Raw genomic sequence first — 24,271 nt, 5'->3', positions numbered from 1 at the left:
GGGGAGATTTGATAGTAGTGTTTGGAATGATGAGAAGCATAGACAGGGCAGACAGTCAGAACGTTTTCCCTCCGGTGGAATTGTCCACCACTAGAGGGCGTAGCTATAAGGTGAGAGGGGGAAAGTTTAATGGAGACTAGACCAAGTGGCCCCATTGGGCCCAAACCTCTCCTGCATTGGTGCAGCAGCTCCCCCCACCCCCCTCCTCCCCCCTCCCCCTCCCTCCTCCCCTTCCCCTCCACCCCCCCCCCCCACTCCATCCCCCTCAACCCCCTTATCCTCCCCCCCTTCCCTCCCTAGGAGATAGATCTAAACTTTAAAATGTGAATAACTTAAAAAATATTACACCGATTTCAATGAAACTTCTTCCATTAGCACCAAAGGGACGACGGTGAGTAAGGTGGGCCTAAAATTGTTGCACTATCGTGTACCGTTTTGGCTGTAGTTCAGAAACAAAAATACAAACTAACGAGAGTTTTAGTATATAGATGTGCGAGACAAGGTTTTTTACACAGAGGATGATGGGGGCCTGGAACATACTGCCAGGGATGTTTAAGAGGCTTTTAGATAGGCACGTGGGAGCATAGGGAATGGGGACCCGTGCCTGCCTTCTCCCCATATCCCTTGATTCCACTAGCCCCGAGAGCTCTATCTAACTCTCTTTTAAATTCACCCAGTGAATTGGCCTCCACTGCCCTCTGTAGCAGAGAATTCCACAAATTCGCAACTCTCTGGGTGAAAAAGTATTTTTCTCATCTCAGTTTTAAATGGCCTCCCCTTTATTCTTAGTCTCTGGCCCCTGGTTCTGGACTCCCCCAACGTCGGGAACATTTTTCCTGCATCTAGCTTGTCCAGTCCTTTTATAATTTTATACGTTTCTGTAAGATCCCCTCTCATCGTTCTAAATTGCAGTGAATACAAGCCCAGTCTTTCCAATCTCTCCTCATATGACAGTCCCGCCATCCCGGCGGTGGGGAGAAAAGGTGGGTTCAGTTTCAATTCCAGTTTTAGTTTCAGTTTTAGCTTATTGTCACATGCAGGGAGTACAGGGAAGGTTCACCAGACTGATTCCTGGGATGGCAGGACTTTCATATGAAGAAAGACTGGATAGACTCGGCTTGTACTCGCTGGAATTTAGAAGACTGACGGGGGATCTTATAGAAACTTACAAAATTCATAAGGGGTTGGACAGGCTAGATGCAGGAAGATTGTTCCCGATGATGGGGAAGTCCAGAACAAGGGGTCACAGTTTAAGGATAAGGGGGAAGTCCTTTAGGACCGAGATGAGAAAGATTTTTTTCACACAGAGAGTGGTGAATCTGTGGAATTCTCTGCCACGGAAGGTAGTTGAGGCCAGTTCATTGGCTATATTTAAGAGGGAGTTAGATGTGGCCCTTGTGGCTAAAGGGATCAGGGGGTATGGAGAGAAGGCAGGTACAGGATACTGAGTTGGATGATCAGCCGAATGGCATACTCCTGCACCTATTTTCTTTGTTTCTATGCATCGAGGTACAGGTGACAATAAACTAAAAGCTTTTGTTGCTTGCAAACTAGACAAGTTTAGTTTAGTAAAGTTTACTTTAGTTTGGTTTAGTTTAGTTTCGTTTATTGTCACGGGTAAGTAACGAAGTACAATGAAAAGCTTTTGTGGTATGTTGTCCAGTCAGCCCAAAGAAAATACAAGATTATAATCAATGTGTAGGAAGGAACTGCAGATGCTGGTTTAAACCGAAGATAGACACAAAATGCTGGAGTAACTCAGCGGGACAGGCAGCATCTCTGGAGAGAAGGAATGGGTGACGTTTTGGATCGAGACCCTTCTTCAGAAGGGTCGTGGACGATTAGAATCAAGTTGTCTTCAGTGTACAGATACTGGATAAGGGAATAACCTTTTGTGCAAGATAAAGCCAGTAAAGTCCGATCAAAGATAGTTCGATTTGTACCAGCATCTGCAGTTATTTTCTTACACTAAAGATAGTCTGAGGGCCTCCAATGAGGTAGATAGTAGTTCAGGACTGCTCTCAGTGAGCGTGTGGCCTCACTCCGGCAATGGCGAAGGCCAGGACTGGACGGTCAGTGTGGGAATGGAACGTGGGATTAAAGTGGTTTAGCAACGCGGAGATCCAGCAGGCCTTGGCGCTTGGTGAGTGCTCGGCGAGCCCATTCAATTCCTGACCACAGTCCCTGTTACGTAGAAGTGTGTTCAGGAAATGGAACAGGCAATTCCAAGAGGGTGTAAGGAAATAACTGCAGATGCTGGTACAAATCGAAGGTGTTTATTTCACAAAATGCTGGAGTAACTCAGCAGGTCAGGCAGCATCTCAGGAGAGAAGGAATGGGTGATGTTTCGGGTCGAGACGCTTCTTCAGACTGAATTCCAAGAAGGAATCGGTAACCTGATACAAGTCAATGGATATTATTCACATTCAGGCAGAGATAGATAGATTCTTGATTAGTACAGGTGTCAAGGGTTATGGGGTGAAGGCAGGAGAATGGGGTTAGGAGGCGGAGATAGATCGGCCGTGATTGAATGGCAGAGCACACTTGATGGGCCGAATGGCCTAATTCCACTCCGATCACTTCTGAAATACTTGTGGAATTACGAAATGATGAGCCAAATGCAAAATTAGCGCAAGTGTATTTGACTGCATTTGCATTCCCTGAGAATAGCGCAAGTGTATTTGACTGCATTTGCATTCCCTGAGAATAGCGCAGCATGATTTCCACCTCCGCGCTGTGTCTCCGCTCCAGTCGACCCAAGGTGAGCAATGTTTTACCTGACAGGGCTAACGATTCTTTTCTCCGTCTTTCAACCAGCGTTCCACACCTGCGCGGCCACGGCCTTCACCTGCAACAACGGCAAGTGCACGGAGTACAGGTACCGCTGCGACCATTACAACGACTGCGGGGACAACAGCGACGAGGCGGGGTGCCTGTTCCCCACCTGCAACCCCACCTCCGACTTCTCCTGCGACAACGGTCGCTGCATCAAGCTGAACGCCGTCTGCAACGGAGTCAATGACTGCCATGACAACAGCACCTCGGACGAGAGGAACTGCCGTGAGTCCGTCAAATTCTCCAATCGTAGACGTGTGGGGAAAAGAAAAAATGCAGATGCTGGTTTAAATCGAAGGCTGACACGAAATGCTGGAGTAACTCAGCGGGTCAGGCAGCATCTCGGGAGGGAAGGAATGGGTGACGTTTCGGCTCGGTATCAAATTGTTATTTGTGGATGCTTGCTTAGCACAATTTTTCTGTCACCTATCTCGCTGTATAACGATTGTGGTTCAAAAATATTAATGTGCTCAAATCTTTTTGATTGCTGGAAAATACGAAATGAGATGGGTCAGGTGACGGAGGTATGTGTTGAGGAGCACTTTGGGTCTAGTGATCATAATGCCATTAGTTTCAATATCATTATGGAGAAGGTCAAATCTGGACCAAGGGTTGAGATTTTGGATTGGAGAAAGGCTAATTTTGAGGAGATGAGAAAGGATTTAAAAGGAGTGAAATGGAAATTGTTGTTTTATGAAAAGGATATAATAGAGAAATGGAGGATATTTAAAGGTGAAATTTTGAGAGTACAGAGTCTTTATGTCCCTGTTCGGTGGAAAGGAAAGAATAATAATTTGAAAGAGCCGTGGTTTTCCAGGGAAATTGGACACTTGGTTCGGAAAAAGAGGGAGATATACAATAAATATAAGCGGCAGGGAGTAAATGAGGTTCTTGAGGAATATAAAGAATGTAAAAGGAATCTTAAAAAGGAAATTAGAAAAGCGAAAAAAAGATATGAGGCTGCTTTGGCAAGTAATGTAAAAGTAAACCCCAAGGGGTTCTACAGATATGTCAATAACAAAAGGATAGTGAGGGATAAAATTGGTCCATTAGAGAGTCAGAGTGGACAGCTATGTGCTGAGCCGGAAGAAATGGGGGAGATATTAAACAATTTCTTTTCTTCGGTATTTACTGAGGAGAAGGATATTGAATTATGTGAGGTAAGCGAAACAAGTAGAGTAGTGATGGAAATTAAGAGGATTAAAGAAGAGGAGGTACGGACACTTTTGAAGAATATAAAAGTGGATAAGTCTCCAGGTCCTGATAGGATATTCCCTAGGACATTGAGGGAAGTTAGTGCAGAAATAGCAGGGGCTATGACGGAAATATTTCAAACGTCATTAGAAACAGGGATGGTGCCGGAAGATTGGCGCATTGCGCATGTTGTGCCTTTGTTTAAAAAAGGTTCTAAAAGTAAACCTAGCAATTATAGACCTATTAGTTTGACGTCTGTGGTGGGAAAATTAATGGAAAAGATACTTAGGGACAATATATATAATTATTTGGATAATCAAGGCCTGATTAGAAACAGTCAACATGGATTTGTGCCTGGAAGGTCATGTTTGACTAATCTTCTTGAATTTTTTGAAGAGGTTACCAGGGAAATTGATAAGGGCAAGGCTGTGGATGTTGTCTATATGGACTTCAGTAAGGCATTTGACAAGGTTCCACATGGAAGGTTGATTAAGAAGGTTAAATCGTTGGGTATTAATAGTGAGGTTGCAAGATGGATTCAACAATGGCTGAATGGGAGATACCAGAGGGTAACGGTTGACAATTGTATGTCAGGTTGGAGGCCAGTGTCTAGTGGAGTGTCCCAAGGATCTGTGTTGGGTCCACTGTTGTTTGTCATTTACATTAATGATCTGGATGATGGTGTGGCAAATTGGATTAGTAAATATGCAGATGATACTAAGATAGGTGGAGTAGTTGATAGTGAGGTAGATTTTCAAAGTCTACAGAGAGACTTGGGCCTTTTGGAAGGGTGTGCTGAAAGATGGCAGATGGAGTTTAATGCTGATAAGTGTGAGGTGCTGCATTTTGGTAGGACAAATCAAAATAGGACGTACAGGGTAAATGGTAGGGAATTGAGGAATGCAGTGGAACAGAGGGATCTGGGAATAACTGTGCATTGTTCCCTGAAGGTGGAATCTCATGTGGATAGGGTGGTGAAGAAGGCGTTTGGTATGCTTGCCTTTATAAATCAGAGCATCGAGTATAGAATTTGGGATGTAATGTTGAAATTGTACAGGGCATTGGTGAGGCCGAATCTGGAGTATGGTGTGCAGTTCTGGTCGCCAAATTATAGGAAGGATGTCGACAAAATGGAGAGGGTACAGAGGAGATTTACTAGAATGTTGCCTGGGTTTCAGCACTTAGGCTACAGAGAGAGGTTGAACAGGTTGGGTCTTTATTCTTTGGAGCGTAGAAGGTTGAGGGGGGACTTGATAGAGGTTTTTAAAATTTTGAGAGGGACGGACAGAGTTGACGTGGGTAGGCTTTTCCCTTTGAGAGTGGGGAAGATTCCAACAAGGGGACATAGCTTCAGAATTGAGGGACAAAGGTTTAGGGGTAACATGAGGGGGAACTTCTTTACTCAGAGGGTTGTGGCTGTATGGAATGGGCTTCCGGTGGAAGTGGTGGAGGCTGGCTCGATTTTATTATTTAAGAGTAAATTGGATAGGTATATGGATAGGAGGGGATTGGAGGGTTATGGTCTGAGTGCAGGTAGATGAGACTAGGTCAGGGAGAATGGTCGGCGTGGACTGGTAGGGCCGGACAGGCCTGTTTCCATGCTGTAGTTGTTATATGTTATATGTTAATAGATTGAAAATTTTCAGTGCACTTTAAAAAAAATTACGGACTTTTGACCATTGTCCCAAAGTCCAGACTGAAGTCAGTCTTAGTTTTTACCTGTAAAACTACTTTTTGATCGCAAGACAATAATGAATAGGAAAATAACTCATTAGTAGCTCCAACCTGCGTGCACCACAGCAGTGCCTTGTACTTTATAACACAGATACATGAAAGTCACGCCATCTCAATGGGATGATAAGCAAACAAATAAAAGGTCGGGCTGATTGAAGAAGATTAACTAGAGACTCCAACAAATTGCGGCAATCAATCTGGACATGATTAGTTTAGTAAAGTTTACTTTAGTTTGGTTTAGTTTGGTTTAGTTTAGTTTATTGTCACGGGTAAGTAACAAAGTACAATGAAAAGCTTTTGTTGTGTGCGGTCCAGTCAGCCGAAAGACAATACAAGATTACAATCAATGTGTAGGAAGGAACTGCAGATGCTGGTTTAAACCAAAGATAGACACAAGAAGCTGGAGTAACTCAGTGGGGCAAGCAGCATCTCTGGAGAAAAGGAATAAGTGACGTTTTGGGTCGAGACTTATGATGTTGTGCTGTGGTTCCCCAATATATGATCTGTTCACTGTCCCAGCCAGAAACAAGTCTAGCTCTCACTTGAAGGAATATATAGAAACATAGAAACATAGAAAATAGGTGCAGGAGGAGGTCATTTGGCCTTTTGAACCAGCACCGCCATTCACTGTGATCATGGCTGATCATCCACAATCAGTAACCCGTGCCTGCCTTCTCCCCATATCCCTCGATTCCACTAGCCCCTAGAGGTCCAAAGGGATTGTCTTCAATAAGGTCATCATGATTGGCAAGATGGCGGCGCTGCCCTAGCAGCTGCGGCTTACCTGCAGTCCATTTGTCTTTGTGTTTTTGTTGTCTTAATTGTAGTTGTGATGTGGTGTTTTTGTGTTTGTGTACTATGTGTGTATGTGGGGGGGAGGGGGGGAACTGTAACATTGTAAATATGTGTCCCTTCCGAACGGAGACCCGACCTTTGTGTTCTGGGCCGTGTCTCCGTTCCTGCTGCGGCCTACCATCGGCCCAACTCCTGGAGCTGGCGGCCTCCAGGGCTCCGGTTCGCAGAGCCCGCGGACCAGACTTACCATCAGCGGAGCCGGCCGTTCTCGGAGGCTGCGGGAGCGGCTGCGACTCGCCTTAGGCTCGGGCTGCGTGGATGCCGACATCGGGAGCTCCGGCAGCGGCAGCGTGTTCGCCCGCCCCGGATCGCGGGGCTTGGGTCGGCCCGCCGCGGATATTTCACCGTCCGGCGCGGCCTGAAATAGGCCACGGAATTTTCTCTGCTCGGCGGGGGCTTCAATGTCGGGAGCCCCGACCGCCCCGACTTGCAGCGGGGCTTGGGTCGGCCCGTTGCGGACATTTCACCGTCCGGCGCAGCCTGGAACATGGCAACGACAACAGCCTGACCGCAGGAGAAGACGGCAGGGGAAGAGAAAAAGACATTCTGGCCTTCCATCACAGTGAGGAGGGGACTGGAGGAGACTCACTGTGATGGATGTTTCTTTTTGGGGGGTTTTGTGTTGGTTGGGGTTGTGTAATTTGCTTATTTTATTGCTCTTATTGTTGGACTGTGGGTGACGAAATTTCGTCCAAAAAACTTGTTTTTTGGATGACAAATAAAGATATCTTGAATCTTGAATCTTGAATGGGAGCATTTGAAATAGACCTCTTCCTTTCCCCCCCCCCACCCCTCCAAAGATCACACTTCATCCACATGTTCCATCTCCAATACTTTAATTTAAGTCATGTGAATCTAATCAACAATATCCAGAATAATGAAGCCTAGCCCTCAACCGTATAGTAGATGCATGATAGGTAAAACCAGGATTACCTGTTCAGCCTGAAGAAGGGTCTCGACCCGAAACGTCACCCATTCCTTCTCTCCCGAGATGCTGCCTGACCTGCTGAGTTACTCCAGCACTTTGAGTCTTTCTCCAATCTTAGACATCTACAAACCTGTGCCTCCCCCTTCCTCTCCCACATCCCCCCCCCCCCACCTCTCCCTCCCTTTGCCTTGTGCTCGACCCAAAATGTCACCTATTCCTTCTCTCCGGAGATGCTGTCTGTCCCGCTGAGTTACTCCAGCTTTTTGTGTCTATCTTTGGTTCAACCCAGCATCTGCAGTTCCTTCCTACACAGGGTCAAGGACCTTCTGCAAGAAGAGGGGGTTATTTTACATTTTGGGCCCCTTACGTGAGGAAGGATATGCTGGTGCTGCAATACAATACAATACAATACAATACAATACAATCTATCTTCATTGTCATTGTACAGGGGTACAACGAGATTGGGAATGCGCCTCCCATACGATACAATAAATTAATTAGCTAGTCAGTATTAATTTAAACAACCCAATGAAACAAATTGTAACAGTTTTAAAACAGAATAAAGTGCAAGTAGATCTGTGCCGATTCACTGTGCGATGTGACCATCCGGCTCAGCAGGACCGGTTCATAGCAGCTATGGCCCTGGGGATGAAGCAGTTCCTGAGTCTGGAGGTGCGGGCGTAGAAGGCCTTGTATCATCTGTCGATGGTAGAAGTTCGAACAGACTGTTGCAGGGGTGTGAAGCGTCTTAGTGGATGCTGGTGGCTTTTCTGAGGCATCGTGTGTTGTAGATGCCCTCCAAGGCTGGTAGCTGTGTTCCGATGGTCCTCTGAGCTCTATGGACTACCCGATAGGATAGCCCGAAAAGATCCAAATGAGGTTTATGAGAATGCAGAAATGATTGGTCTGAAGAAGGTTCTTGACCCGAAACGTTACCCATTCCCTCTCTCCTAGATGCTGCCTGACCTGCTGAGTTTCTCCAGCATTTTGTGATACCTTCAGGTTAACATATGATAAGTGTTTAAAGGCACCAGGGGTTTGGAAGAATGAGGGCGGACCTCATTGAAACTTGCGGAATAGTAAACGGTCTGGATAGTTGGATGTTATATTGTCAGACATAAACGTGAATGGTTGATGTTAAAATTATGATCAAATGGATAAGGAGATTGGAGATGCAAGGAACTGCAGATGCTGGAACCATGAGCAAAACACAAAAATACTGGAGGAACTCTGGGTCAGGCAGCACCTGTGGAAGGAGTAGACAGACGTGTTGAAAATCAACACACATCCTTTCAACTTCGCATAGGGTCAGTGAGTCATACAGCATGGAAGTGTCCCCTCCTTTCTCTCTCCTCTGCGCCCCACCTGGACTCAAACCTATTTATCCCACCCCCTCCTCTTCCATCTACGTTCCTTCCTCTAGCTTCACAATTCACAACTTTTCAAACTTTTTGGCTCACATCTTCTGGCCTCTCATCTCTGGCCTTTGTCCAACCATCTGTCCATTAACCCCCCCTCCCCTGTATCAACCTATTACTTGTCAGATGTTAAAAAGGAGGTGAGGAGGAATTATTTTTGTCAGAGGGTGGTGAGTCTGTGGAATTCATTGCCACAAAGGTTGTGGAGGGAAAGTCAATGGATATTTTTAAGGCAGAGATAGATAGATTCTTGATTAGTACGGGTGTCAGGGGTTATGGGGATAAGACAGGAGAATGGGGTTGGGAGGGAGAGATAGATCAGCCATGATTGAATGGCGGAGTAGACTAGATGGGCCGAATGGCCTAATTCTGCTCCTATCACTTCTGAACTTCTGAACCTTGTCCTGCCCCCTCCTCTCTTCCAGTTTTCTTTCTCTCCTCCCCCCCCCCCCCCCCCCCCCCCGCCCCCCACCACCAGAAGGGTCTCAAACCAAAATGTCACCCATCCATGTTCCCCAGAGATGCTGCCTGGCCCGCTGAGGTTTGCTGTGAGTATAACAAAGCCCTGAGCTTCACTGGGATAAAAACATGTACTTAAATGCCCTCAACTCCACCCCTCCACCCTCCTCTGCCCCGGTGCACACACATTTCACCCGACCTGAAACGTCGTCTGTCCATTCCTCCACAGATGCTGCCTGACCCACTGAGTTCCTCCAGCGCTTTGTGTTTTGCTCATGATTCCAGCATCTGCAGTTCACTATTCCTTACCCATTTGATCACAGTTTTAACATCAACCATTCACGTTGAAGTCTGGCAACATAACAAGATATTTGGAGACTTGTAGAGTAATCAATGATCACTGAAAGCAACGTTTGAGAGTCAAGAGTGTTTTATTGACATATGTCAATAAAACACGGCACGGTGGCACAGCGGTAGAATTGCTGCCTTACAGCGAATGCAGCGCCGGAGACCCGGGTTCGATCCCGACTACTGGTGCTGTCTTTACGGAGTTTGTACGTTCTCCCCGGGACCTGTGTGGGTTTTCTTGAGATCTTCAGTTTCCTCCCACACTCCAAAGACGTACAGGTTTGTAGGTTAATTGGCTTGGTAAATATAAAAATTGTCCCTAGTTGGTATAGGATAGTGTTAATGTGCGGGGATCGCTGGTCGGTGCAGACCCGGTGGCCCGAAAGGGCCTGTTTCTGCGCTGTATCTCTAAATGAAACTATGTCCCAAACGGAACAATGCAATTCTTATTCAGTTTTTATTTTTAATTTAGTTAAGTTTAGAGATACAACACGGAAACAGGCCCTTCGGCCCACCGGGTCCGCACCGACCAGTGATCCCCGCACATTAACACTATCCTACACACACAAGGGACAATTTACAATTTATACCAAGCCAATTAACCTACAGACCTGTAGGTCTTCAGAATGTGGGATGAGACCAAAGATCTCGGAGAAAACCCACGCGATCACGGGGAGAACGTTAAAACTCTGTACAGACAGCAGCCGTTGTCAGGATGGAACCCGGGTCTCCGGCGCTGTGAGGCAGCAACTCTACCACTGCTCCACCGTGCCACTATATTGCATTTTATATGTAAAATTACCTTCCAATTCCCAATCTACCGTTAGGATAGATGATCACAAAAGTTACCTTCATCTCCTATTTGGTATTTTCCATTAAATCTGTGCAATAAACCAAACACAGGACTGATTGGTTTGGCACAGATTCCACTGGTGAAGTTAATATTACTCAGGGGTTTGAAATATCCTGTGGATCATTTTGTTCCGTACACCATGGTTTGATGTGATATTTCTAAGTATGTCCTTCTCACCCGTGTAGCCTCGCGGACCTGCCAGCCCGGGCACGCCAAATGTGAAACAACAAACATCTGCATTCCGCGCACCTACCTTTGTGACGGAGATAACGACTGCGGCGATCTGAGCGATGAGAATCCGACGCACTGCGGTATGTGGTACCTGCACCCGTGTGCGCGTGTGTGTGTGGCTGCTACTGGGAGTGGGCCGGGACAAGGAATCCTCATGAAATCATAAGCTGCATAAAATTCATGAAGCCATAAACTTAATGCAATCATAAACTTAATGAAGTCGTTAACCTCATGAAATCATAAACCGCATCAATTTTATGAAATCATAAACGTCACAAAATCATAAACTTCACAAAATCATAAACTGCACGAAATCATAAACTTCACAAAATCATAAACTTCACAAAATCATAAACTGCATGAAATCATAAACTTCACAAAATTATAAACTTCATGAAATCATAAACGTCATGCAATCAAACTGCATAAACGTTATGCAATTATAAACTTCACGAAATCATAAACTGCATGAAATCATAAACTTCACAAAGTTATAAACTTCATAAAACCATAAACGTTATGCAATCAAACTGCATAAACTTTATGCAATTATAAACTTCACAAAATCATAAACTTTACAAAATCATATACGTCACAAAATCATAAACTTTACAAAATCATAAACTTCACAAAATCATAAACTGCGTGAAATCATAAACCGCATAAACTTCATGAAATCTGAAAACATATTACATCCAATTAGTACCAACAAAATAGCAAGTGTTTAATTACTCATGAGTTTATGAAATGCATTTTTTATAATCATTTTGGCACAAAAATCTTCTGCTTTTCTAATGGTGACGAGGGTAATTTTGGTTGGTGCGGTCTTGGTTGGAGCTGTTCCCAAACCAGGGTTTGATGCATCCTGATAAAATACTTTCCGCGGCTCATCTGTTAGATGTCGGTGAGCATAGTTGGGGACATGCCAAACTTCCTACGCCTTGCTGGGAAGTGGAGGGATTGGGAGTGCTTTCTTGACCCTTGCTTCGACAAGGAGTGGTCCAGGCCGGGTTGCCGGTGATATTTAAGATGGAAGAGTCTCTGGCTTCACTGATGTGACTGGGGGGTCTTGTTACAGCGGGTGGAACGTGTGCTGAGAACGAGTTCCGGTGTGTGTCTGGCCGCTGTATACCCAGCCACTGGTACTGTGACAGTGGCATGGACTGTGCAGATGGATCCGATGAACCGCATACCTGTGGTGAGTATGACCCTTCACCTGTACCGTTCAACTGTTTGCTATTATAGGCGATAAAAGCCAGAGTAACTCAGCTGGACAGGCAGCAGCACCTCTGGAAAGAAGCAATGGGTGATGTTTCGGGTCGAGACCCTTCTTCTGCATCTACCTTCCGTTTAAAGCAGCATCCGCAGTTCAATAGACAATAGGTGCAGGAGGAGGCCATTCGGCCCTTCGAACCAGCACCACCATTCAATGTGATCATGGCTGATCATTCTCAATCAGTACCCTGTTCCTGCCTTCTCCCCATACCCCCTGACTCCGCTATCCTTAAGAGCTCTATCTAGCTCTCTCTTGAATGCATTCAGAGAATTGGCCTCCACTGCCTTCTGAGGCAGAGAATTCACAATAGACAATAGACAATAGGTGCAGGAGTAGGCCATTCAGCCCTTCGAGCCAGCACTGCCATTCAATGCGATCATGGCTGATCACTCTCAATCAGTACCCCGTTCCTGCCTTCTCCCCATACCCCCTCACTCCGCTTTCCTTAAGAGCTCTATCCAGCTCTCTCTTGAAAGCATCCAACGAACTGGCCTCCACTGCCTTCTGAGGCAGAGAATTCCACACCTTCACCACTCTCTGACTGAAAAAGTTCTTCCTCATCTCCGTTCTAAATAGCCTACCCCTTATTCTTAAACTGTGGCCCCTTGTTCTGGACTCCCCCAACATTGGGAACATGTTTCCTGCCTCTAATGTGTCCAATCCGCTAATTATCTTATATGTTTCAATAAGATCCCCCCTCATCCTTCTAAATTCCAGTGTATACAAGCCCAATCGCTCCAGCCTTTCAACATACGACAGTCCCGCCATTCCGGGAATTAACCTAGTGAACCTACGCTGCACGCCCTCCATAGCAAGAATATCCTTCCTCAAATTTGGAGACCAAAACTGCACACAGTACTCCAGGTGCAGTCTCACCAGGGCCCGGTACACAGATTCACAACTCTCTTTCCTTCCTACACGACTGTTTGCCATTTCATAGTCTTGTACTCTACATGTTCTCCTTAACTTTTGCAATGAACAGCCCCAGAGGACAGTGTTTTCCTATCACCCTTTCTCCCCTGCAATCAGTCTTGTCCCACCCCGAAACGCCACCTATCCATGTTCCCCAGAGATGCTGCCTGACCCACTGAGTTACTCCAGCACTCTGTGAAACGTCACCTATCCATGTTCTCCAGAGATGCTGCCTGACCCGCTGAGTTACTCCAGCACTCTGTGAAACGTCACCTATCCATGTTCTCCAGAGATGCTGTCTGACCGGCTGAGTTACTCCAGCACTTTGTATCTTTTCTTAGTAAACTAGCATCTGCAGTTCCTTGTTTCTATCCTATAAAGATATGCTAATGTGTCTTTTGAAATTGTACAAATGAAAACCCTCTCGAACCCCCCCCCCCCTTGCCCTCTTTCTTGTGATGACGCAATGAATGTCCTTTCCGTAAGGAATGTGTTCAATTACGTTGTCCACACTCATTTATTTTTTCGTTTTGAAGATACAGCGCGGAAACAGGCCCTTCGGCCCATCGAGTCTGCACCGACCAGCGATCCCTACACATTAACACTATCCTACACACACTAGGAACAATTAACACTTATACCAAGCCAATTAACCTACAAGCCTACACGTCTTTGGTGTGTGGGGGGGAACCGAAGATCTCAGAGAAAACCGGGTTCGCAGGTCACGGGGAGAACGTACAAACTCCGTACAGACGGCGCCCATAGTCGGGTTGGAACCCGGGTCTCTGGCGCTGTGACCACTGTAAGGCAGCAAGTCTACCGCTGCGCCACCCACGTCCATTTCCTTTATCTTCAACAGTACGAGAGCGTGTTACGATAAATGTGAACGCCCAATTTATTTTCATTTCAAAGACAGTGCCTGGTAGAAGTGTGTAACATTGTGAGAAGCGTAGACGGAGAAGGCAGTCAGAAACTTGTTCCCAGGGGTGGAAATATCAAACACCAGAGGACAGAGATTCAAGGTGAGAGGGGGGGGATTTAATGAAGACGTGTAGAGCAGGTTCTTTACCAAGATCCAAGGTGGGGGCCTGGAACCCACTGCCAGGGGCGGTGGTGCAGGCAGATATGGTAATGGAACAGCACGTGGATATGGAGGGAAATGGAGGGATATGGATCACGTGCAGGCAGAGGAGATTAGTTTATCTTGGAATCATGTTTGGCACAGGCATTGTTCCTGTGCTGCACTGTTCCATGTTCAATAACTGAATGAAACTATATTCGGCACAGATACTGTGGGCTGAAGGGCCTGTTCCTGTGCTGTACTGTTCTATGTATCATTCTACATTGTCTTTACCTTGTCATTTTTGCAATGTTGTCTTCATAGTTCCTGCAGAGATGGTGTGTTCAGACCAACAGTATAAGTGTGAGGATGGCCGATGCATCCCTTCCATTTGGGTCTGTGACGGTGATAACGACTGTGGGGACATGAGTGACGAAGACCAGAGGCATAGCTGTGGTAGGTGCTGCCCGTCCTCACTGCCACCTCTCTCCGTCACCTTCTCCCACTGCCATCGTTCTCTCTCCGCCACCTCTACAACACACCCATTCTGATTAACTAATAGACCCCCTCGTTCGCACAAAATACCGGCGGCACGGTGGCGCAGCGGTAGAGTTGCTGCCTTACAGCGAATGCAGCGCCGGAGACTCAGGTTCGATCCCGACTACAGGCGCCGTCTGTACGGAGTTTGCACGTTCTCCCCGTGACCTGCGTGGGTTTTCTCCGAGATCTTCAGTTTCCACCCACACTCCAAAGACGTGCAGGTTTGTAGGTTGATTGGCTGGGCAAATGTAAAAATTGTCCCTAGTGGGTGTAGGATAGTGTTAGTGTGCGGGGATCGCTGGGCGGCGCGGACCCGGTGGGCCGAAGGGCCTGTTTCTGCGCTGTATCTCTAAATCTAAATCTAAATAACCAACCAAATTTTGTTGGGTATAGGAGCAAAGAGGTCCTTCTGCAGTTGTACAGGGCCCTAGTGAGACCGCACCTGGAGTACTGTGTGCAGTTTTGGTCTCCAAATTTGAGGAAGGATATTCGTGCTATTGAGGGCGTGCAGCGTAGGTTTACTAGGTTAATTCCCGGAATGGCAGGATTGTCATATGTTGAAAGATTGGAGCGACTAGGCTTGTATACACTGGAATTTAGAAGGATGAGAGGAGATCTTATAGAAACGTATAAGATTATTAAGGGGTTGGACACGTTAGAGGCAGGAAACATGTTCCCAATGTTGGGGGAGTCCAGAACAAGGGGCCACAGTTTAAGAATAAGGGGTAGGCCATTTAGAACTGAGATGAGGAAAAACGTTTTCAGTCATAGAGTTGTGAATCTGTGGAATTCTCTGCCTCAGAAGGCAGTGGAGGCCAATTCTCTGAATGCATTCAAGAGAGAGCTAGATAGAGCTCTTAAGGATAGCGGAGTCAGGGGGTATGGGGAGAAGACAGGAACGGGGTACTGATTGAGAATGATCAGCCATGATCACATTGAATGGTGGTGCTGGCTCGAATCACCTGCTCACACTAGTCCTATGTTATCCCACTTTGTCATCCACTGACACGCTCACATGCCCATACACAGACACACTCACGCTCACACACACTGACACTCTCACACGCACATACACTCCCATACACGCACACACACACACACACACACTCACACAGACATATATACACTTTCACACATACACTCACACACTCTCACACACATATGCACACACCATCCTATTACCAACCAGAGAGTGGCCCTGACCTACTATCTACCTCATTGGAGACCCTCGGACTATCTTTAATCGGACTTTACTGGACTTTATCTTGCACTAATTGTTATCCCTTCATCCTGTACCTGTACACTGTGGGCGGCTTGATTGTAATCTTTCCACTGACTGGATAGCACTCAACATAAAAGCCTTTCACTGTACCTTGCTACACAGAACAATAATAAACTAAACTAAACTAAACAACCAAGTCCCAACCTACTTTGTGTGGTCCATCTAACTGCCTTGTCATTTACACGTACGATCATCACAAAGTAACCACACCTCAATCCACTAATAACACGTTCCGAATCACACGACTGGTCTCTGAAATTCTGGCGCTGCAATCACAAGACCGATGATATCATGAAACTGCAGTTAACCGATCATTAAATTCCACTGTCGACAGACGCAAAATGCTGGAGGAACTCAGCGGGTCAAGCAGCATGCTTGCAGAAAACATCTCTGGGTGGCACGGTGGCGCAGCGGTAGAGTTGCTGCCTTACCTTGCCAGAGTCCCAGGTTCGATCCTGACCATGGGCGCTGTTTGTACGGAGTTTGCACATTCTCCCTGTGACCCGCGTGGGTTTTCTCCAGGAACCTCGGGTTTCCTCCCACACTCCAAAGACATACAGGTTTGTAGGTTCATTGGCTAGGCATTAATATAAACTGTCCCCAGTGTGTGTGTGTAGGATAGTGTTAGAGTACGGGGATCACTGGTTGGCACGGACTCGATGGGCCGAAGGGCCTGTTTCCACGCTGTATCTAACCTAAACTAACCTCAGCTAAACTAAATGAACAGGTGACGTTTCACACCTCTAGTTTCCTTCTTCCCTGACTCTCAGTCTGAAGAAGGGTCTTCAGGGGTTGGACACGTTAGAGGCAAGAAACATGTTCCCAATGTTGGGGGAGTCCAGAACAAGGGGCCACAGTTTAAGAATAAGGGGTAGGCCATTTAGAACGGAGATGAGGAACACTCTGACTTTTTCAGTCAGAGAGTTGTGAATCTGTGGAATTCTCTGCCTCAGAAGGCAGTGGAGGCCAATTCTCTGAATGCATTCAAGAGAGAGCTAGATAGAGCTCTTAAGGATAGCGGAGTCAGGGGGTATGGGGAGAAGGCAGGGACGGGGTACTGATTGAGAATGATCAGCCATGATCACATTGAATGGCGGTGCTGGCTCGAAGGGCCGAATGGCCTCCTCCTACACCTATTGTCTATTGACCTGAAACGCCACCGATTCCTTCTCTCCAGAGATGCTGCCTGTCCCAAATGCAGAGTTACTCCAGCATTTGGTGTCTATCTTCGATTTAAACCAGCATCTGCAGTTCCTTCCTACACAATTAACGGCACTGTGTTTTGTTTCAGCCAGCCGTAACTGTTCGGACACAGACTTTACCTGTGTGAATAGTCAGCCTCACCAAAGAAGGTGCATTCCTACGGCATGGGTCTGCGATGGGGACTCTGACTGTGCTGACGCTTTAGATGAGAGTCAGAACTGTTCAGGGAGATCGTGCCCCGGAGTGGAGTTTGCCTGTGACAACGGCTTGTGTGTGAGGAGTTCGTACAGGTGCGTACAGCCATTGGGGAGGCTAGGAATGCTGCAGATTCTTCCTGATTAACCGGCTGTTTAACAACGTGGAAGGAAACGGTCGTGAAAATCCTAGAGTCCAACTTGCCCGCACCGCCCAACATGCCCCGTCGACACCAGTCCCACCTGCTTGCGTTTGGCTCATCCATATACTAAAACTCTCGTTTGTTAACTTGTTTGTGACTGAACTTCAGCCAAAACGGTACACGATAGCGTGACAATTTTCGGCCCACCTTACTCACCATCGTCACTTTAGTGATAATGCAAGTAGTTTTATTGAAATCAGTTTTATATTTTTTAAGTTATTCACATTTTAAAGTTTAAAAGGAGGGGAGGGGGAGGGGGAGGGGGAGGGGGAGGGGAGGGGAGGGGGAGGGGAGGAGGGTGGAGGGAGGGAGAGGGAGTGGGGGAGAGGGGAGAGGGGGTTGAGGAGAGAGAAGAGGGTGGAGAGGAGAGGGTGCTGCACCAATGCAGGAGAGGTTTGGGCCCAACGGGTCCACTTGGTCTAGTATCTGTCCAAAACTGTCCTATCCATGTACCTACGATGGACACAAAGAGCTGGAGTAACTCAGCGGGACAGGCAGCATCTCTGGAGGGAAGGAATAGGTGACGATTCAGGTCGAGATCCTTCTTTACACTGAGAGTCAGGGGGAGAGGGAAACAAGATATGGAAGGGTAAGGTGTGAAATCAACAGATCAAAACAGACAATGAATGATAAGGAAATGTAGAATGGTTCATCGTTGGCTGAGGAGAAGATGACAACGAAGTACACAAACTAAAATTAATCAGGACAGTGAAACTAGTTGGAGAACTAGGGTGGGGGAGGTATGGAGAGAGAGGGAAAGCAAGGGTTACTTGAAGTTAGAGAAATCAATAGTCATTCCACTGATGTTGTAAGCTGTTCAAACAAAATCTGAGGTGCTGTTCATCCAATTTGCATTGGGCTTCACTCTGACAGTGGAAGAGGCCCAGGACAGAAAGGTTAGTGTGGGAATGGGAGGGGGAGTTAAAGTGTACCGCAACCTGTAGATCATGTAGATCTAGACGGACTGAGCGAAGATGTTCAGTGAAACGATCGTCAAGCCTGCGCTTGGTCTCGCCGATATACAGGGGTCCACACCTGGGACAGCGGATACAGTAGATGAGGTTGGAGGAGGTGCAAGTCAACCTCTGCCTCACCTGAAAGGACTGTCGGGGTCCCTTGGACGTAGTTGAGGGAGGAGGTCTAGGGGCAGCTGCCATCAGCCGTCGCGTACACCGCACAATCCTCCGACACTTTCGCCACCTCCAACGGGATCCCACCACTCGTCACGTCTTCCCATCTCCACCCCTTTCCGCAGACCATTCCTTCCGCAACTCCCTGGTTAACTCATCCCTTCCCACCCAAACCACCCCCTCCCCAGGTACCTTCCCCTGCAACTGCAGGAGAAGCAACACCTGCCCCTGTACCTCTTCCTTCGACTCCATCCAAGGGCCTGTTTTAAAGTGAGGTATGCCTTTAAAAGAAACTAGACCAAGTGGACCCACCCGTTGGGTCCCAACCTCTCCTGCATTGGTGCAGCACCCTCTCCTCCCCCCTTCCCCCCCCCCCCTTCCCCCCCTCACCCCTACCCCCTCACCCACTCCCCCCTCCCCTCCCTCCCCCAACCCCCTTCCCCCCGACGGTGAGTAAGGTGGGCCTAAAATTGTCGCGCTATCGTGTACTGTTTTGGCTGTAGTTCATGAACAAACAAACGAGAGTTTTAGTATATCGATGTTATTGGTTGTGTTGGCAAGATTCATGGTAATACACACATTCACTAATCCTACTTCTTCTGAAGTTTTAATCTGATTAAAAGAATATCAGGTTCCAACAGAAAGGATTAATGCCTGGGTGAGGAGGCTAACATTAAGCTTTCTTTTTCCGGTCCCTTTGGTTTTGTATTTGTATTAGTTCCTTGGTTTTATTGTATAAATACCGCCTCTCAGATATACAGTGCGTAGAGATATATCGACACTGTAAACCGTGTGTGTAGAGTATACAAAGTGGATAACAAGTTGGTTTACAGCACAGCTGTCAAAGTTTGAACTCTGAGAGAAAGACAAATGGACCCTGGACTCGAGCCTTTAGGTTCCCGTTTCCAAATCTGAAGAAGGGTCTCGACCCGAAACGTCATCCATTCCTTCTCTACAGAGATGCTGCCTGTCCCGCTGTCCCGCTGAGTTACTCCAGCTTATTTGCATTTCACACCCCAGCGGACGTTTCAGAATGAAGCATCCTTTCATAAGCATTTACTCACAAAATGCTGGAGTAACTCAGCAGGTCAGGCAGCATCTCTGGAGAGAAGGAATGGGTGACGTTTCGGGTCGAGACCCTTCTTCAGACTGATGTCAGGGGGGCGGGACAAAGAAAGGATATAGGTGGAGACAGGAAGATAGAGGGAGATCTGGGAAGGGGGAGGGGAAGAGAGGGACAGAGGAACTATCTAAAGTTGGAGAAGTCGATGTTCATACCACTGGGCTGCAAGCTGCCCAAGCGAAATATGAGGTACTGTTGCTCCAATTTCCGGTGGGCCTCACTATGGCACTGGAGGAGGCCCATGACAGAAAGGTCAGACTGAGAGTGGGAGGGGGAGTTGAAGTGCTCGGCCACCGGGTGATCAGTTTGGCCAACGCGGACCGAGCGTAGGTGTTGAGCGAAGCGATCGCCGAGCCTGCGTTTGGTTTCGCCGATGTAAATAAGTTGACATCTGGAGCAGCGGATGCAATAGATGAGGTTGGAGGAGGTGCAGGCAGATGAGAGGCAGCAGCCGGGAGTTCTATGGCCCTTGAACCAGTGAATATGGTCGGAGCTGATGGGACTCGAGGGCCTCTTTCCTGCCTAAGACAGACACAAAATGCTGGAGTAGCTCAGCGGGACTGGCAGCATCCCTGGAGAGAAGGAATGGGTGACGTATCGGGTCGGGACCCTTCTTCAAACATCACCCATTCCTTCTCTCCAGAGATGCTGCCTGTCCCGCTGAGTTACTCCAGCACTTTGTGCCTATCTTCAGTGTAAACCAGCACCTGCAGTTCCTTCCTACACCACTCTCCTGCCTGTTTTCAGAACTCTTGAAACCCTGTTAAACACAAATCTGTTAACCCCGGCCGTGAATATATTTTACTGGTCAACTTTCAGACTTCTGCCGTGGAAATCAAAAGCATCATGACACACTGAGGGAAGAAATGCGGTCAAGCAGGAAAGGGGTGCAGAGAGGATCTACGAGGATGTTGCCTGGACTTGAGTGCCTGAGCTACAGGGAGAGGTTGGGCAGGCTAGGACTCTATTCCTTGGAGCGCAGGAGGGTGAGGGGTGATCTTATAGAGGTGGATAAGATCGAGAGGATTAGATAGGGTGAATGATCAAACTCGGGTCTCTGGCTCTGTAAGGCAGCAACTCTACCGCTGCACCACTAATAGTTTGAGTGAAAAAGTTGCCCCTGAGATCCCTCTTGATTCTCTCCCCTCTCACCTTAAACCGGTGCCCTCTAGTTTTGGAATCCTCCACGCAGGGGGAAAAAAAGTCTTCACTTTGTCCATAACCCTCATGATCTTAAACGCCTCATTAAGGTCACCCCCTCGGCCTGCTTCACTACCGGCGGTGCCTGCGGAAGGCACGCAGCATCATCAAGGACCACAGCCACCCAGCACGCAGGCTGTTCTCCTTGTTACCGTCAGGCAGACGATACAGGAGTATGGCTGCACGTACCACCAGACTTAAGAACAGTTTCTACCATCAGGCCATCAGGCTTCTGAACTCATAAACACATTTCACATCATATATGTTGATTATTTTTAATATTGTCTTTTTACCTATTTTTAATATTTTCTTTTTATCTTACTAATGTCATTTTAAAATCTTATTTATCCTTGGAATATTACTGCTGAGGTGACCCAATAGACAATAGGTGCAGGAGGAGGCCATTTGGCCCTTCGAGCCAGCACCGCCATTCAATGTGATCATGGCTGATCATTCTCAATCGGTACCCCGTTCCTGCCTTCTCCCCATACCCCCTGACTCCGCTATCCTTAAGAGCTCTATCCAGCTCTCTCTTGAATGCATTCAGAGGCTTGGCCTCCACTGCCTTCTGAGGCAAAGAATTCCACAGATTCACAACTCTCTGACTGAGAGACCCGTTGTCTTGTCAAATACATTTCATTGTACCATTGACCCTGTGCCAACCTACATATGACAAATAAAATTTATTATTATTATTATTATTATTGAAATAGTCCCAGCGTATCCACCTCTCCCTGCAATCCAAGCCCACAAGCCCAGGAAGCACAGAAGGATTGTGTGGTGTGCACACAAGGACACAGAGTGCTGGAGTAATTCAGCGGGTCAGGCAGCATCTCTGGGAAACATGGATAGGTGACGTTTCACAGAGAGCTGGAGTAACTCAGCGGCTCAGGCAGCATCTCTGGGGAACAGGGATAGGTGACGTTTCACAGAGTGCTGGAGTAACTCAGCGGGTCAGACAGCATCTCTGGGGAACAAGGATAGGTGACGTTTCACAGAGTGCTGGAGTAACTCAGCGGGTCAGGCAGCATCTCTGGAGAACATGGATAGGTAACGTTTCACAGAGTGCTGGAGTAACTCAGCGGGTCAGGCAGCATCTCTGGAGAACATGGATCGATGAGGTTTAAGATCAGGAATCTTCCTCAAACTGGTCTGAAGAAGGGTCCCGACCCGCTGAGATACTCCAGCACTTTGTGTCTGTAGTTCTAACCCACTATATTTCAGCAATGTCACTTTGGCAGCTGGCACAGGCGGCATGGTGGCGTGGTGGTAAAGCTACTGCCTTACAGCGCCAGAAATCCCGGGTTCGATCCTGACTACGGGTGCTTGTCTATACGGAATTTGTACGTTCTTCCCGTGACCTGCGTGGATTTTCTCCGTGATCTTTGGTTTCCTCCCACACGCCTAAGCAGTACAGGTTTGTGGGTTAATTGGCTTGGTATAGATGTATAAATGTAAAGAATTATCCCCGGTGTATGTGGGGTTAATGTTAATAGAAACATAGAAAATAGGTGCAGGAGGAGGCCATTCGGCCCTTCGAGTCAGCACCGCCATTCATTGTGATCATGGCTGATCATCCACAATCAGTAACCCGTGCCTGCCTTCTCCCCATATCCCTTGATTCCGCTAGTCCCTAGAGTTCTATCTAACTTTCTCTTAAATCCATCCAGTGATTTGGCCTCCACTGCCCTCTGTGGCAGAGAATGTGCGGGGATCACTGGTCGGAGTGGACTCAGTGGGCCGAAGGGCCTGTTTCTGTGCTGTATCTCTAAAGTTGAAGAGAGAGCTGGATAGAGCTCTTAAGGATAGCGGAGTCAGGGGGTATGGGGAGAAGGCAGGAACGGGGTACTGATTGAGAATGATCAGCCATGATCACATTGAATGGCGGTGCTGGCTCGAAGGGCCGAATGGCCTCCTCCTGCACCTATTGTCTATTGTCTAAAGTAAACTAAGCTGAGGGATGGTTTTGCCGTTGAGCACAGGTGCGACCACAGGAATGACTGTGGCGATGCCAGCGACGAGCGGGGGTGTTCGTACTCCTCCTGCGCCCAGCACCAGTACACCTGCCAGAACGGCCGCTGCATCTCCCAGCTGTGGGTCTGTGACGGAGACAACGACTGCGGAGATCGGTCGGACGAGATGGAGCATCTGTGCCTCACCCCTCAGCCCACCTGCCCTCCACAACACTTCCGCTGCAGCAACGGAGCTTGCATTGAGACCGTCAAGGTGTGCAACCAAGAGGACGACTGCTCAGACAACAGTGACGAGAGGACCTGTGGTATGTACTCATCGGCCAGCGCCATGCCTGCTTGGACACCACAAACTCCAACTAAACCACACACTGCCTTGAATGCACGAGGGGCTTGGGGGCCTTGTCTTTGTCTCTGCACGACATTGTTTGTTTGTATTTATTGAACTTAAAAATAGAAGCAGAATTAGGCTGCTCCACCATTCAATCTACCTCTCCCTCTCAACCCCATTCTCCTGCCTTCCCCCCATAACCTTTGACGCCCTTACTAATCTTTACAACTTCTTTTTATTGTTTAGTATGGTGTTTACAGAGTACTACACCGATGAGCCAAAACATTATGACCACCTGCCTAATATGCTGTTGGTCCTCCGTGTGCAGCCCCATACACAGCAAGGTGCGATGCACTGTGTATTGTGACACATTACTCCCGTGACCACCATTAAACGTTTCTGTGACTTGTGCCACGGTCGACCTGTTGGTTCGGACCAGACGGGATAGCCTTCGTTGCCCTCGCGCATCGATGAGCCTTGGGCGCCCAACACCCTGTCTGTTTCCGGTTTGTGGTTTGTCCCTCCTCGGACCACTGTCAGTAGGTACTCACCACTGCTGACCGGGAGCACCCCACAAGCCTTGCCGTTTCAGAGATGCTCTGACCCAGTCGTCTGGCCAGAACAATCTGGCCCTTGTCAAAGTCGCTCAGGTCTTTACTCCTGCCCATTTCTTCTACATCCAACACATCAACTTCAAGAACTGACTGTTCACTTGCTGCCTAATATATCCCACCCCTTGACAGGTGCCATTGTAACAAGATAATCAATGTTATTCACGTCGCCTGTCGGTGGTCATAATGTTTTGGCTGATCGGTGTATGCTTACATATCTGTTGTGCTGCTGCAAGTAAGAATCCCATTGTTCTGTTTTGGGACATATGACAATGAAACACTCTTGACTCTCTTTCCAAATATGTAACTTAATCACTCTAGAATTATTTAGCTTTATTCGACTTTCTCTTGCACTGAGCGTTATTCCCTTTATCCTGCATC

General features: G+C 47.5%; 1 protein-coding gene across 1 annotated transcript in view; it reads left to right on the top strand.

Annotated features, from left to right (window-relative positions):
- lrp2a (low density lipoprotein receptor-related protein 2a) overlaps positions 1–24,271 on the top strand; it is a 210,335-nt gene that overhangs the window by 106,525 nt on the left and 79,539 nt on the right. Inside the window, exons 43-48 of the mRNA XM_078404632.1 lie at positions 2,818–3,060; positions 10,810–10,935; positions 11,934–12,053; positions 14,428–14,559; positions 17,217–17,418; positions 22,961–23,256. Coding sequence (XP_078260758.1) covers positions 2,818–3,060; positions 10,810–10,935; positions 11,934–12,053; positions 14,428–14,559; positions 17,217–17,418; positions 22,961–23,256 — 1,119 coding nt within the window. The remainder of the gene's footprint in view (positions 1–2,817; positions 3,061–10,809; positions 10,936–11,933; positions 12,054–14,427; positions 14,560–17,216; positions 17,419–22,960; positions 23,257–24,271) is intronic.

Source organism: Rhinoraja longicauda, chromosome 8, assembly GCF_053455715.1.
Source record: "Rhinoraja longicauda isolate Sanriku21f chromosome 8, sRhiLon1.1, whole genome shotgun sequence".
In the NCBI taxonomy this organism is placed as follows: domain Eukaryota; kingdom Metazoa; phylum Chordata; class Chondrichthyes; order Rajiformes; family Arhynchobatidae; genus Rhinoraja; species Rhinoraja longicauda.
Note: the sequence above shows the minus strand (reverse complement) of the source record. Positions and strands in the feature narration are given on the sequence as shown.